The 16,990-nt window shown below is 38.9% G+C and overlaps 1 protein-coding gene across 1 annotated transcript; it reads right to left on the bottom strand.

The window, feature by feature from the left end:
• Positions 1 to 9,352: 9,352 nt before the first annotated feature.
• On the bottom strand, positions 9,353 to 11,165 carry LOC130222454 (gastrula zinc finger protein XlCGF8.2DB-like). Its single transcript, XM_056455023.1, has one exon. It carries the CDS (start codon positions 11,163 to 11,165, stop codon positions 10,293 to 10,295), a length of 873 nt encoding a protein of 290 aa, XP_056310998.1. The 3' UTR covers positions 9,353 to 10,292.
• Positions 11,166 to 16,990: the final 5,825 nt, after the last annotated feature.

Raw genomic sequence — 16,990 nt, 5'->3', positions numbered from 1 at the left:
GAGACTTTGTTTCTGAGCATTTCCTGCTCTTCCCCAGACACCTGAACATGACGCTGAGACACAAAGCTTTCATCTACAGTTACGCACGAGAGGATTATCAGTGCAGCGACACAACAGGACAACTCCTGAGCCTCTCAATGCCTGTGCTGTTCTCATCAGAGCAGTCACACACATGGGGAACACAACACAAGCTGTGCTAGACTTCATGAAGAAAGATTAGAGTATATAAGTGAAAGCAGTCATTTTATTTACTAGACGTCTAAATTGAGCTCTATGAAACTGATTGACCAAACTGTAAAAATATTATTATAATACACACTCCAGTACAGCAGGTGGCGGTATTCAGCTTTACGCTGCTCTCTAACTCGCCACACAAGAAGAAGAAGAGGAGGAGGAGGTTATCCGGGCATGTGTTTGTTCTGTCTTCTCTGTCCAGTGTTTTACTGCTTCAGGTAAAATTACTCTGGTAAAATGTAACTCCGCAGGGGGGATGACATGTGGATTTTTTGGCTTGGTCAGAGAGGAAGCGGAAGTTACGTCACAGATTCAGAGACAACAAACAAGTTGGAGTTCGCGGTATCTGTATCATTTCTTAAAAATAATAACTTTAAGTAAATAAACAGTCATCGCTTAAAATAATGATAAATGAAAGTATGGGCTTTAACAGAGTATTTTACAAAAGAAAAACTCTAGACGTAAAAAAGCCATGTATAAAGAACAGGAAGACTATGAGGACACGCATAATGTGCTTAACGGAATTAAAAAAGACTAAAACGAGTGAGAAAGATAATAGGAAAGATCAAACACAAATGAAATATCAGGATATAAAGTAATGATGACGTTTGACAAAGGTACAGGGCAACATCTACATCCCAATTGGGCTGTCTAAGGCTATAGATAAGCTAATCGGAACAGCTAATCGGTTAGCTTGGCAAGATGTCTGGACAAGGAAGAGTGCTAATAATAGTTAAGGACATTGCACAAAGAATAAATTGCTTGGGATTAAAGATATGAACGGAGGAAAATGAAGTTCTAGAGAAATTGGAGTAGGGGGTAATTGCAGGTGTTCCAACACATATTTCCAACGAAGAGATTGAGGAAATATAATAGCAGGTAAAGTAATCAATGTGAGAAGATTTCTTAAAAATGTAGATGGAGATAGGCAAGAAAGCATGAGCATTTTACTGACATTTAAGGAGAAATGCCTGAAAAGGTGAAGATGTGATACATCAGCTACACAGTTCAAACATTCCAAAGCCCTGAGATGTTACAAGTGTCAGCGAATTGGTCATGGTAGCTGCAGTATGTAGAGGAAAGATGAGATGTGTGAAGTGTGGGGAAGATCATGAATATGACAAATGTACAAATGATCTAAAATGGTGCAATTGTGGGGGTCCACATATGGAGGATGTGAACTTCAGATAAAAGCAAAAGAGGTACAGAAATTCAAGATGGAACACAAAGTTTTATATGCAGAAGCAGTCAAGACCTGCCAGAAAAAGAAGATAAGAGTGGAGGAAGTGATGACCAATGAAAACAACTGGAAATGAATACTGAGACTGGAAACAGAAGGGAAAATAATTGTAATCACAAATGTATAAAGGAAGAAGACTTCATAATGACAGAAGAGAAGTTTCTGGTATTCATTGTGGAAGTGATTAATGTAACAGCTGTAATGACAAGCAGGTCAGCTAAAATTAAAACAATTCTAGATGCTGCAGCAGAGTTTTTAGGAATTACAGGAATTTCTGCCCATATGATTCATGACATTCTCACTCGATCAACAATAAATGATGCTTCTCGAGTTTCTGATTAGCTTAATGGTTATAAGTATTCTACAATGGAATGCAAGAAGTTTGATTGCGAATGGGCAAGAGTTTAAAAAATTTGTTTAGAGTTAGAATATAAACCAAATGTAATATGTGTGCAGGAAACATGCCTAAAAAAAATATTCAGTTTGTTTTACAAGGTTATGAATTGATACGGAAGACAGGGAAGGGAGTCAAGGAGGAGGGGTAGCTACATTATAAGTGATGAAATGACGTACAGAGTCCTGGGAGAGGTGGAGGATTAGAGTGTGTGATGGTTGAGGTTTTTTATTGTGAAATTCACTGATAATATATAACTTTTATAATCCGTGTAAAAACATTTTAATCAATTCACTTGAAAGGTTGAAGAGGAAGAAAGGAACTTTGGTGTGGGGATTTTAATGCTCACCATTGGTTATGGGGGAGTAAAAAAATAGATGATAATGGGAAATAATAGAACAATTTATGGAAGAAAGATCTTAGTTTGCCTGAACACTGGAGAGGCACTAGGTATAATATAATTGACAATACAGTATCATGTTTAGACCTAACATTTATTTCAAATGAAATAGCTGAATCTGTGAATGGAAAGTATGAAGTGAGAGCACAATTGGAAGTGATCATTTCCAATAATATGTCAATTAAATGTAAGGAATTTTAATAGTGGTCAATATCTACAGAATTGCTGGAAATATGAGAAAGCAGATGGGGTAGCATTTGAGAAATACTGTGAAGAAATTTAGTAAAGGTAAAAGAGGAAACAGTTAAAATATTATGCAAGTCACTGACAGATTTAATAATACAATCAGCTAATTTATACATCCATATAAGAACTACAGGTGAAAAAAGAGGAAGATTCCATGGTGGACAGAAGAGTGTAGCAAGGCAATTAAAGAAAGCAATAAGGCATTCAAACAGCTTAGGAAAAACATGAACTTTGATAATATGCTGATTTACAAGAGAGCAAGAGCTAACGTAAGGAGACTGATTAAAACTGCTAAGAGGGAGGGATGGAGAAAATTTTGCTCGACGATGGGGAAAGATACCACCATAGATCAAGTATGGAGAATGTTACAAAATATGAGTGAAAAGGGAAAAAGAGAAAACAAATAGCAGTGTTGATTAAGAAGGATGTAACTGCTATTTCAGAAATTGAAAAGGCTAATATGCTAGGAAATGTTCTACAAAGATTATATAGTATAGAATTGGGGGACGAGTATGAAGAAAGTAGAAGGGAGTTTATGGAAATGAATCCAAATATTATGCATAATAAAATAAATGGAAATAGTTGTATGTATGTAGATTTTACAGCTTCAGAAATTAAAAGAGCACTGGGGAAACGTGTAGATACTGCCCCAGGTGGAGACAGGGTAAGCTATATAATGATTAAACATCTATCAGAAAAAGTTATTTTATTGATTCTTAAGGAAACAATCGAAGAAAATAAAAGGAAGATAAATACAAGACACTTTGTAATGCTCGTCTTTAATCAATGGGATACACAAGAATAAAAAGAACAAAATGGTTCAGTTCTCTAGATCTTGTATTCAAATTTTATCATGGAATGCTTAAGTAATCTTTTTTATATATGAAAATCACACAGCTCTCTGAAGAATGTCCTTACAAACAACATAAACACAAACAACATTCATAAATTAACACAATACATAAACGGAAAATCTCTGTGTGTGAGTGTGTGTGTAATAGGCTTGGGCAGTAATATGGTATACAGCGGGATCTAAAAATAACAACGGTGTCAGTTTCAATACAGTTATACCGTCATAAAAAGCAATGCACTTATATAGGAGACAAGTATTAAATATTTAATATTATTTAGAGAGAGAAAGGTGAGGTAAGATGGCAAGATGCGCACCAGGTGACTTGGTCTCGAAAAAAAACACAACCTCTGCAGTTTGGCAGTATTTCCGGTTTAGACTGAAGGAGAAGGGAGACGTGGTTAATTCAAGCTAGAGGTCTGCATTCCTGCTGCTGTACCGCGGAACCCGACCAGATTTCTTGCGGTGTGGGATTAAATTTCGAATAAAGCATGGGAACGGTCAGTAACTAATTTGAAAGAGAGTGGGCGGTCTAACAATATCGCTTTCAAGAGAGCGAGCATGCGCACATCCACGTGGAAACCAGCCCAGCCAAAACCAGCTATGTTCAGCTTAAACCAGGCTAGTCAAGCTGGTTTTAGCTAGATTTAGCTGGTCATTTTCCAGCCTGACCAGTTAAAACCAGCCTCGAAATGGCCAAAACCCCTCTGAAACCAGGCTGGTCAACCAGCTAAAACCAGCCTAGGCTGGTTTAAGCTGGATTGTTCAGCAGGGAGGACAGTTACTATTTTAATACATTTACTTTCCTATCCCGGTTCTAAGGTTTAATCAGAGACCTCACCCCAGAACACACCCTCCTTATCGCAACACAACAGCAGTCTGGTAGTGATTGAGTTGCTTTTTTCGGGTGGTTAATTATTGTGATATTCCGATTGCAACAGAGAAATACTGTAGACTGTAAAGGATATGTCTGTAGACGGAGGGCATTTCATGTCAAGTTCAGCCTTATAATCTTAAAAAGTCAGCAAAATCAGCTGTTTTGTCATCACTTTACACAATACATCATTCAAACACTAGCTCTAAAGTGACGTTGGTGAATAGTAACGGCTTCTGCTGTTTTGACGTCAGCAGACCTTAACCTTAAATACAATTATTAACCTTAATCATTCTAACTTTCTAACTCTCCTAACTCTTCTAACTCTCCTTTATAAATGCAGACACATTATTTGAACTTTCTTTAGAGGTTATTCCAAATCTGGGTTTTACTTCTCGTGTCTTAAATGTAATAACTGTTTCTTCTTCCCTGCTTTGCTGTTGGAATCACCTTCACTTATCTACCCCACCTGTTATTTCCAAAAGCAGTGTCCTGAAGCTAGTAGTTAACAGTGCTTTGCTAAATTTTAGAGTTCAGTATGTGTCTGAATGGTCATTTATTTGTTTTGTATTGTTGCAATTATAATTGAGCACTGAATCAATTATAACTTTTGAGTAGGTTTTATTGATAATTAAATTTTTAATATCAACACTACTTTCATTACATGTATTGCAGCATTTGTAAGTAGTGTAACATTAATTGTATGATTAAAATGTGATATTAGTGTAAGTTTATGTTGTTGCTGTATGAATTTATGTTTTGTGTAACAAAAGTCGGTTGTGTTTTTGTGTTTTAGGTCAACATCAAAATCAAGGTTCTGCAGTTAAACGAAGGTAGAGACGCATACACCCGCAGCAGCCAAAAGATGATGACTAGATCATCTGATGTTGCTGATGCGACATACAGCATGTTCCTGACTGTTTGGGGTGGGGAACTGCTTAATGTTGGAAAGTGGTATACACTTACAAATGTTTCAGTGCGGAAATTTGGCGGCTGTAAGTGCTTGTCAAGTACAGCACAAATTACAATTGCAGTTTGTGCTGACGATTTAACAGCGGTCGCAAAGATTAGGGAGAACTTTGAAAGGAAGGAGGGCATCATTGTCACCGCTGAGGTAAAAATAGAATATTTTTGCCCGAAACAACATGCTTTACCAAAAGTGAATCTGGGAACTTCGGTGACGAGGTGCCAGCAGTGTGACGCCTGCTGTCATATGTCCAGAATTGTTGCCGCATTAAGAGGCATTCTCACAATTGAGGACAGTGGCAAAATGAACAATTTCACTATAGATGATTTTCTAAAGCAAAAATTGAGGAACATCCCTAACAAGGGCACCCCTGACTCAGATGCACTTGTTGCTACGCTGCTGGGAGAAGGGTCAATGTGTGTACTGGTGAAATTTTGTGGCGAGGGTCATGGATGTGGCGTTTGTGGGTAGCACAAAACGCATTGGCTGACCAACAAGAAAATGTGGCTGGAACAAGTCGTGACATGGCCGAGTGTTCCACAGATGATCTGTACCTTGTAGAAATGTTTTCAGAGGGTCAATCAGAGGGACTAGCTCATCTGAATGCAGATGTCAATGTGCAATGTGGCAAAAAGTCACACCAATCAGATAAGTCAGATGTGGTTGTAATGGAGGCCAAGGAGTCTAAGAGAAAAACTCAAAAGTGTAAAAACTGTTAGAATACTTAGATTTCAGGTAAATACAGAGATTGTCTCTGTATTCAAGTGAAATCTAAGTATTGTAACATATAGCTGCAGGTGTATATAGTTTTATTGATTACAAGTTTTAGTTATTGGTGAATTCTGGGTATGCAAGTAACAGTAACAGTAATCATCAGCGTATAAACAGATATTATTTCTGAGATATTCTCTCCCCTTATTTCTGTTGTGCCAATGGTTCAATAAATGACGCAAATAAGGAAGGACTTAATGGACACCCTTGTATATATAATATGTTCCGAAATATCTCTGGTAATTTTAATTCTAGCTGTAGGAGTTAAATATAAAGATTTAAAAACTTTTATAGTGTCATTCTCAAATTCAAATTGTTGCAGAACTAAATATAAAAAATCCCAACTCAGCGAAACGAATGCTTTTTCTGCATCTAGACTACTTAGGAGAGAGCTAATCTTGTTATGGGATATATAATCTATTACGTGAAGGGCTCGCCATATATTATCATATGTTTGTCTTTGTTTTATAAAACCTGTTTGATCAGTCTCTGTTAGGTCTGGAAGAATGTCCTCTAATCGTTTAGCTAATATAGATGCATAGAGTCAACAGTCAATATTTAGGACTGAAATAGGTCTATATGGATTACACTCTAGTGGATCTTTTCCTTCTTTTGTAATCACAGATATGATTCTCTCCAGGATCTGGGGGGGGGGGGGGGGGGGGGGGGTCGTCCTCATGTAAGGTATGATTAAAGCATTCAAAAAGCCTTGACATCAATTGTTCTTTAAATATTTTATACTATTCTGCAGAGAAGCCATCTATGCCTGGTACTTTAGATGTTTGAAGTTTGATATAGCGTTGCTTATTTCTTCTATAGTTATTTTTGAGTTAGGGTTTTATTTTGTATTGATCTAATTGATGGTAAATCTAATGTGTGTAAAAATGCTTGTATGTTTTCAAGTTCAATATTATCTTTTGAGGTATATAATTCCTTATAATGTTTTTGAAAAGCCTGTTGTGTTTCCTCCAATTTATGGCATTTCTTTTTAGTTTTGGGATCTTTGATTTTAAATATACTCCTCTCTGCCTGTTGTTTTCTTATTCTCCATGTCAGGAGCTTTTTGCCTTTGGATCATTTTCCTAAAATTTCAGCTTTAAAAATGTAAGTTTGAATTGTACTTGCTCGTTGAATATTTTATTGAGTTCTGCTTTACTTCTTTGATTTTATTAAAATATCTGGATCTTTCTTTAAGTTGTATATTCAGATTATTTATATAATTCAGTTTTTTTTCCTTGATCCCCACACTATAAGGTTGCCTCACATAACCGCTTTAGCTGCATCCCATAGGATACTAGGTGACACCACTCCATTATCATTATGTTTTAAATATTCTAATAATTCTTTTTTAACATATTCTACACATGTTAAATCATTCAAATGATTAGGGTTAAATCGGCAAATTGTCTTTTTGGGTTTATTGTCCAGGTACACTGTTAAACATACTCCTGCATGGTCTGAGATGTCCCTTGTTCCTATTTTACAGTCTTTTATTTTATGTTGATCTGACCAAACATAAAAATAATCAATTCTAGAATGAGACATGTGGACGGAAGAGAAGTATATTCTTTTTTAAGAGGGTATATGTCTCTCCATACATCTATTAAGCCTAATTCTTTCATCATATATCTTATTTGTCTAGTTTCTTGACTGATTTGCTTATTAGAAGATGAGTCCAATTCAGGCTGAAGTTGTACATTCCAGTCTCCCCCACAGATCAACGTACCTGACGCCTCCTTGGCTATAATAGTAAATATTTTTTGAGAAATGCTTTGTCTTTTTCAGGTGGTCTATTTATATTAACTAATGTAACTTCGTCTTGGTAGATAGTTCCTTTAATTAGGTTATATCGTCATTCTACTTCAGTAATCTTAGAAATTAGTTTGAAGTTGATTTTATTTGAGATTAATGTCATTACTCCTCATTTACAACCATTATTATATGAGGAAAAGAAAACCTTAAATCGAATGAAATAGGGTCATATTTTGGTTGTAAGGGTCTCCAACAACAGTCTAATATGCATGCAAGGTCAAAAAACACTTTCATGGTCTTATAATCTGCATTTATTTTTACCTAATTATCCCAGCGACTCCCATATGATTCGTTCAGCGATTCATTTGTTCCAAAACCCCTCCTTAGCGTGAAGCTAATCTGCGCTGATTGGACCGATGTCAGCCTGCTGCGATTGGTCGACAGTGACAGCCTTCAGCGCGAGACAGAAAGAAATGTCCAGCAGCTAATCAACAATATAAAAGTAGTCACAGTGCATACACGCTTCATAGTGTAAGGCGTGGATTTTGGCTTTCAGTGGGTGAATGTAAACACAGACGATGGACTTGAAAATACTGACGACTAACTATTTTATTGAGCAAAAACTCCAAGAACTGGGGAGGAGATCTCCTAGCCCGTCACACTCTACCTGCTCTTTTCACACACACACACACACACACACACACACACACACACACACACCACACACACACACATAACCCTCCTCCTCGGAGGACACAACACACACACACACACATTACACTTCTCCTCAGAGAACACAACACCAAAACATTCAAAAACAGAGAATGCACTTTTGGGTTGAGGCCGGTGTGATCACCATTCGCCTAAAGCTCCAGTTCAGCTTGCTGGGTGCAATTTAGACACCTCACCTCGAACCTGAGCTGAACTATTTTGAAACTTGACCTTTGCACGTGTGTAGGAACAGCTGAAGATCCGTAAACAAATCGGCATGCGTCACGTTTTCAACGTGGCTTTACACGTGATATGAGAATACAAGAGAACCTGATACAGTACACACGGTTACAAGTAACAAAACACAACTAAATGCAAGCTAGAGTAAACAAGGCAACAATTTTAATCGCACGTACTTACACTTGTGAAATGGGGGGAAGAAACTGATCCATGATGCACTGATCCATGTTCTGGACATAGTCCATCAGTAGTCTTTTCTGATCCTTCCTTTAACAAACCCCATATCTGGCAATATTATATTCTTGTATTTCTGACAAGGTTTTCAAGTTAAATTTTTCTACTTTCTAATTATAGCAAGGGATTTTAAGTGTATAAATTAGAATCCCTTTGTCTTCCTACCAGTATGTTACTCAAATACTCAATGAGTCTTGGTGTGCTTCAATCGTTCATCTTGTGTCGTTGGTCAGTTTGGTTAAATACTATTCTTCATTCAAATGATTTAAATGTCCATCATCGGTGAATCAAGTCAATAAGTTTTACCAGGCTCTCAGAGTTCTTTGTTAGGATCTGTCAGGTTTTACCTTCTTTCAAACGGAGCTAGTGTTGTCCCTTTGAAATTTTTTCCTTACTTTTCTTTGATGTCACTCCAACCTTTTGCCAGGTCTTTGTTTCACTTTCTCAGAGATTCCTATAATAGTTTCTTCTTTGCTGTTTATCAGTCCTTATTCTTTCAGATCTCTTGATGCCTCCGTCATCGAATTGTACATGACGGGCCTGTTTTCCAGAAAGATTCTAAGTTTCGCCAGCGGTGGCGTTTGGAACTTAATCCCCTTTTCTTTCAGAATTTTTCTTATCGGAGCGAACGCCCATCTTTTCTGTTGGATCTCAGGTGGGTAGTCTTGGTCAAAGAAAATCCTTTTTTCATTCCAATGTATTACTTTCTTCATGCAGAGCAGAGGACCAGGTCCTACATTTTGTATTCCAGGAAGAATACCACCACTGATCTAGGGTGGCGTCAGTGGGTGGTTTTGGTCTGAGTGCCCGGTGACACGTTGGATTTTAAGGTCCAATTTGTCGAGTGATGAAAATCGTTTCCACCAAGTCTTGGATATTATTCCATTCGCTTCCTTCCGGGGTTCCAAAGATCTGAATATTATTTCTACAGGAGCATGTTTCTCGATCTAACAGTTTCTCTTGTAAGTTTTCTGAATTTGGATGTATTGATCGAGCATTTCTTTCATCTCAGCAATGTTCTCCTCCAATTCTCCAACTTGCTGCTCCGTTTCTGTTGAGGTCTCGTTTTTTTCAAGTTTTAATGGTTGTTTTGTCCGAGCCTTTTTGTTTTTGTCCCCCTCCATGTTATTTAAATATGGTTTAGGTTATCATATATAATGTAAAAAGGAGGATTAATACCAGTGTGTATGGGAGCGCTCTTTCTATGCTGCTACACGTGTCGACGCCATACCAGAAACCATCCCATGTGTTTCTTAAGCTGCCCCGAATGAGTGAAACTCTGTAAACACTGATCATGTCTACGATTTCTCTCCAGTGTGAATCCACTTATGTGTTTCCAAGGTTCCTGAGTGAGTAAACCTCTTACTGCTGAGTGAACACTAGTACGGTTTTTCTCCAATGTGAATCCTCTGGTGCCGTTTAAATTCTGCAGCTGTAATAAAAGTCTTCTCACACTCCAAGCACATATACTCTCTCACACCAGTGTGGATCTTCATGTGTCTATTAAGGTGGGATGAGTGGATGAAACTCTTCCCACACTGAGTGCATGTGAATGATCTCTCTCTAGTGTGGATCCTAATGTGTTTATAAAGGTATGATGATTGGTTGAAACTCTTTCCACACTGAGGGCATGCGAATGGTTTTTCTCCGGTGTGGATCTCCATGTGTCTATAAAGCGATGATGATTTGCTGAAACTCTTCCCACACTGAGGGCATGTGAATGGTTTCTCTCCAGTGTGGATCATCATGTGTTTATTAAGGTTTGATGATTGGTTGAAACTCTTCCCACACTGAGGGCATGTGAATGGTTTCTCTCCAGTGTGGATCCTCATGTGTTTATTAAGGTATGATGATTGGTTGAAACTCTTTCCACACTGAGGGCATGTGAATGTTTTTTCTCCGGTGTGGATATTCATGTGTCTATAAAGCGATGATGATTTGATGAAACTCTTCCCACACTGAGGGCATGTGAATGGTTTCTCTCCAGTGTGGATCCTCATGTGGTGATTAAGGTTTGATGATTGGTTGAAACTCTTCCCACACTGAGTGCATGTGAATGGTTTCTCTCCAGTGTGGATATTCATGTGTTGATTAAGGATTGATTTTTGGCTGAAACTCTTCCCACACTGAGTGCAAGTGAATGGTTTTTCTCCGGTGTGGATATTCATGTGTCTATAAAGCGATGATGATTTGCTGAATCTCTTCCCACACTGAGGGCATGTGAATGATTTTTCTCCAGTGTGGATCATCATATGTTTAGTAAGGTATGATGATTGGCTGAAACTCTTGCCACACCGAGTGCAGGTAAAACAACTCTTGTCTCTCACTTTTAAAATACCATCAGTCTTTAAATGAACTTTGTCCTCAATTTTGACATTGTGTTCCTCTTCTTTACTCTCCTCATAGTCTTTAATTAGGTCTGAAATAAAAAAAAAGTTTAGTTTTTAGTAAATCATCTTTTTAGTAAATCATCTTTTCATCAAAAGCTGAAGTGAAAAGGCACTAAAAACATTGGCTACACAAACCTTAATTTTGATGCACATTAAATGTAAAAACATAGCAGATCATATTAAGATTAATCTTGTCATATCAACCTCCTGGGGTCCATTACACACATACACATTTAAGCAGATTCTTATGATTGATCCCAGATCATTTTGGTCATATAGATGAGACATAAATTTGAAAGCTGTAAATGGACAGTTTTTATTTGTATATATTCGTAATCACAACAAAACAACATGTTTTTGTAAAACTTGTAAAGCAGTTAGGGAATGCTTTCTCATTCTGTGCCTGACTGGTAAATCTGTCAGAAAAAAATATCTGCATAACATCTGCATATAGCCTTAAACCTGCACGTTTAAATGACAAATGTTCTAAAGGTTAGTAATCTGCATGTAACGAATGCAGTGCAGAATTCTAACACTTTATGGTCTCAGATCATCAAACAAATGTAAACATTAGTCAAAGATAACACAATTAAACACATTGTGCAGTTTTTAAATGAAGGTTTTTATTCTTAAAAGGAAAACAAAATACTGAATTGCATAGCCTTGTGTGAAAATGTTTTTTCCGTTAAAACATAACTTTAATTTATTACACTGACTTCAAGTTCTTTAGCCACACCCAGACCTGATTATTACCACACACGTTCGCAATCAAGAAATCACCTAAATAGGACCTGTCTGACAAAGTGAAGTAGATCAAAAGAGCCTCAAAAGCTAGACATCATGCCAACATCAGAAGACATTTAAACAAAAATGAGAAAGAAAATACTTGGGTCATGAGTAAAAAAAATAAATAAAAAAAAGCAGACTCAAATGCAGAAAAACAACAAGTCTTTAAAGAGGAGTGAGTCCCGGCAAAGGCAAAAATCAAACTAAACAAGCGGTCGGGTGAGCACTGAGGAACTGCTGTGGAAAAATAGCAACCAGACACAAATAAAAGGGTGAGTAACAAAATAATATGCACACAAACTATCGATAACATACTGACAATCATTAAGGGAAATGAAGTGGTATAAACAGGAAAAAGGGAAATGAGAGCTCCTGTGACTGCAAATAAAAGCAGATGACGAGATAATCTGTAACCCAGAACAGGAAGAGAGAGCAGAAGGGTGAGGTACGGTGGCAGTACCCCCTCCCTCAAGAACGGCCCCTGGCATTCCCCTAGACTCACTATGGACCTGATGAAACTGATCAATGAGAGAGCGGTCCAGAATATCTAGAGCCAGAATCCAATATCTCTCCTCTGGACCATAACCCTTCCAGTCTAGCCGATACTGATAAACTCTACCTCTCCCCACATCCAGGAGCCAGTGCAGAGGAGCAGAGGTTATGGGCTGCAGGGGGGAGAGAAGAATGGGTTTGATCTTAGACACCTGAAAAAAACGGATGAATGTTTTTAAACTTAGAGATTAATTTGAGTTGAACCAACACTGAACTGAGCAACTTGATAATGGGAAATGGTCTAATGAATTTGGGTCGCAATGTATGTGAGGGAAGTGTGAGAGGAATGTCTTTGGAAGACAACCAGACTTTCTGACCACACATGTATAGATGGGGCAGACGCTTCATTCCTATTGCCAGTCCTTTTCTGGTGATCCTCCATGTCTGGAGGCATCTCTGAATAAACGAATGCATACGGGAACAATGAAATCTGGTTCTTGGGAAGAGAAAACGCTTATTTCACATGGCCATCATTTTAAAGAACGACAGCCAGGCTGCGGTGGGAAAAAACATGGAAGTATAGAATCAGCACTGTAAACATTGCAACAACATGCTGTGGACTACAAACCTCCAGCTGTTGCTGCGATTTCAAAATGCAGATGGTGTAAACATCACTTTAATATCATTCAGTTTAGTTTAAACAATTAAAAGCAGATTAGGCATCAAACAAAATTACAATCTCTTTATGAGTAACTTATACTTCCAGGTTTCTTTCCAATGCAACCTTGATTTCGCTTTTAAAATTGCGGCCTCGTGAAATCGGTCTACAGAGCGGGCTGGTAGTCTAAGCAGCACTGAAAGGGAGACAATCCCATAGACAAGATGGGAAGGGAGCTATATGCATATTTGACCATGGTTAATCTAGAAATCCAAGATGATGGTTCCCTGGATGCAACGCAGGACCCTCTCCAGCCACAGATTACCTTGCTCGGCCTGGCCACTGGTCTGTGGTGGTGCCCATGAGAAAGGCTAGCAGTCGCCCAGCTGTCGGCAGAATTCTGCCCAAATCTTGAACACAAATTGGGGACCTCTGTCTAAAACCATGTCAACTAGGAGGCCATGAATATGGAAGACGTGGTCCAAGACAATGGCTGCTGTCTTCTTCAATAAAGGTAATGAGGGGAGGGGAATAAAGTGAGCTGCCTTCAAGAATCTGCCCACAACAGTGAGGACTACTGTGTTGCCACTGGATGGGGGTAACCCAGTGACAAGTCAACACAAACTGACCAGTGTTCAATACCATTGAGAGCCACCAGAACCATTGCATTATTAATCCAAGGGTGCTATCTGCTCCTGGGTGGCAGTCTAGCTCAGATGAGTGACCCCTACTGTAAAACCTTGGTCTGGACTGACTCACGTAAAACAAGTTACTAGGGCATTTGGTGGGCATAGCAATGGTACGAAGTTCCTACCAAACCACAGACTTTAACTAGGGATAATTTACTAGTCTGTCAGATAAAAAAAAGAGCCATAGTCAGAGATTCAATAAAAGAAAGGTTGCTGAAGATAGTTTGCAGTTTCATCAGCAGAAGCTGGCTTCAACACTTGCAGCGAGTTCGTAGACCATTCTGCTTACAACCTCAAAACAACAGTTGTTATACTGCTATATAACGTCTTTAACTGTTTCATACATAACACCTGATTGGTTACTACACAGATAGATTTAGAACTTTCCACGTGGGTGCGGGCATACAATTCTGAACGATATCTCAATATCTCAAGTGTACAAACATCTGCTAGGCTGTTTAGAGATGAGGAGTTGCTGAAACTCACCTCACACTGAAGCTGTGGTCACTTAAGTGTTTGAGCATTCAAAATTCTGTTGTATGGCGCTGCGAAAGGGGTGGGATTAAACAAGATGATTAGACATAAAAACAGTGAGCGATTGGTCCATATTTTAAATTTCTGTCCAGAGAGGTCATGTTTTGATCTTTGATTGGTCTCACACAGTCAAGTGATGCGATTTCGCAGGCCAGAGTTTACCAAGCTTGAACGTTGCAGTGCAGTGAACTGCGAAACGTAATGCACAAACTTGCGAAGTCTGACGCATTCGCGTGCGTATAAACGGAAATCTATGGGGAGAAAAATCCAGTGTGACCGCGACTTAAGTGCAGGTGAATGGTTTCTCTCCAGTGTGGCTCATCGTGTAGATTAAGGTGTGATGATTGGCTGAAATTCTTCCCACACTGAGTGCATATGAATGGTTTCTCTCCAGTGTGGACCCTCATATGTTGATTAAGGGATGATAATGGGCTGAAACTCTTCCCACACTGAGTGCATGTGAATGGTTTCTCTCCAGTGTGAATCATCATGTGATTATTAAGGTGAGATGATTGGCTGAAACTCTTCACACTGGGTGCATGTGAATGGTTTCTCTCCAATGTGGACCTTCATTTGAATCTTAAGATCGCCTTTTCTTCCAAAACTCTTTCCACACCGAGTGCAGTTGAAATGATTATTGTCTCTTCTTCTCAAAATACCCTTTGCTCCCCTCATTCTCTTCAATTAGGTCTAAAATAAATAAATAAAACATTAGTTTTCATTAAGTCTTAAAAACTCTCATCATAAGCTGAAAAGTGAAAAGACACTGGAAACATTGGCTACACACTGTAATTTGGATGCAAATTAAATGTAAAATAAATCAGATATTTTGTTTGGTCCATTAACATTCACATTTAAGCAGATTGAATCCATCTTTATTTATCTAGTGCTTTTACAATGTAAATTGTTTCAAAGCCGCTTAACATAAAAGTTTTAGTAAATTGAAACTGCGTCCGACCAGTTTTCAGAGTTTCTTACATAATTGATTATAAAAGTAATTTTGGTCATATTGATACAAGAGATTTGAACGCTGTAAATGGCCTATTTTTATTTGTATACATTCATAATTACAATAAAATGTTTTTCAAAAATTTGTAAAGCAGACAGGGAATACTTGTTAATACTGTGTCTGACTGGTAAACGCATCAGAAAAAAAAGTTCTGGGGTAACAGCTGAACAAACAGCTGAATATTTGCCTCGCAGACATGAGACACACCTGTACAGCATCTGCAAAAAGGCTGGAATGTGCACCTTTTCCCTTGTGTTCTGTTGGGTCATTTACATCCATTCTGGGGTTATTTTGAGGCTTAATTTGGCCAAAACTTTCTCTGTGTTTCAGCAAACTGACTGATATTTGGGGACAGCTTATTTTGACATATTCTGGGAAAATGCTTTGGAAAAAAACCCTCAAAACACTCTGGGCAAATTTACTCCCTTTTTATTATATATATTGTTGCAGGGGATTTTAATCACTCAAACTTAAAGACAGTGCTCCCCAAATTCTATCAAAACATTTTCTGCCACACAAGGGGAAACAAAACTTTAGACCAAGTTTACACAAACATGGCTGAAGCATATGCTGTGACCCCCCTCCCCCACTTGGGTCAATCAGATCACCTTTCTTTGTTCCTGACCCCAAGTAATCACCCCGCATTAACCGTGTGAAGCCATCAGTAAGGACCATCAAAGTGTGGCCAGCGGGGGTGGACTCCACACTCCAGGACAGGTTTGAACACACAGACTGGAGTATGTTTGCTTCCCAGGCCACATGTGGCTCTCACACAGACATTGACAGTTACACTTCCTCTGGAATATATCAACACCACCATAGACAGTATTACAACCCAGAAACAGATCACCACATACCCAAATCAAAAGCCATGGATGAACAAGGAGGTGCGCCTCCTGCTGAAGGCACGCAACACTGCCTTCAGATCAGGGGATGCACAGGCCTACAGCACTTCCAGGGCTAATCTGAAGAGGGGCATCAAAAAGGCCAAGCACTGCTACAAGCTAAAGCTAGAGGAGCACTTTTCCAACTCTGATCCTCGGCGCATGTGGCAGGGCATCCAGGCCATCAGCAACTACAAACCCAGCCAGTCCACCCCCACAGCCACAAATGTCTCCTTCCTGAACGAGCTAAATGACTTTTATGCCCGCTTTGAAAGAGACAATACAGAACCCTACACCAGGAACACTACCTCGACCGACCACTCACCTATCACACTCACCTCCTCAGAAGTCTACACCGCACTGAGTCGGATCAATGTGCGTAAGGCTGCTGGACCAGACGGTATCCCTGGGCGCGTCCTCAAAGCATGTGCAGAACAGCTCGCTGGGGTATTCACAGACATTTTCAACCTGTCACTTAACCTAGCAACTGTGCCAACATGCTTTAAAACTACCTCTATTGTGCCAGTGCCCAAACACTCCAGCCCAACATGCCTGAATGACTACCGCCCTGTAGCACTCACACCCATCATCATGAAGTGCTTCGAGCGGTTGGTCCTGGCACATCTGAAAGACTC

Source organism: Danio aesculapii, chromosome 4, assembly GCF_903798145.1.
Source record: "Danio aesculapii chromosome 4, fDanAes4.1, whole genome shotgun sequence".
Classification (NCBI taxonomy): Eukaryota; Metazoa; Chordata; class Actinopteri; order Cypriniformes; family Danionidae; genus Danio; species Danio aesculapii.
This window is presented reverse-complemented; position numbering and strand designations above follow the sequence as displayed.

Bases quoted from the DNA above. Each gene is read 5' to 3' on its own strand.
- LOC130222454 (XM_056455023.1), bottom strand. From the start codon at position 11,165: ATGATGATCCACACTGGAGAAAAATCATTCACATGCCCTCAGTGTGGG.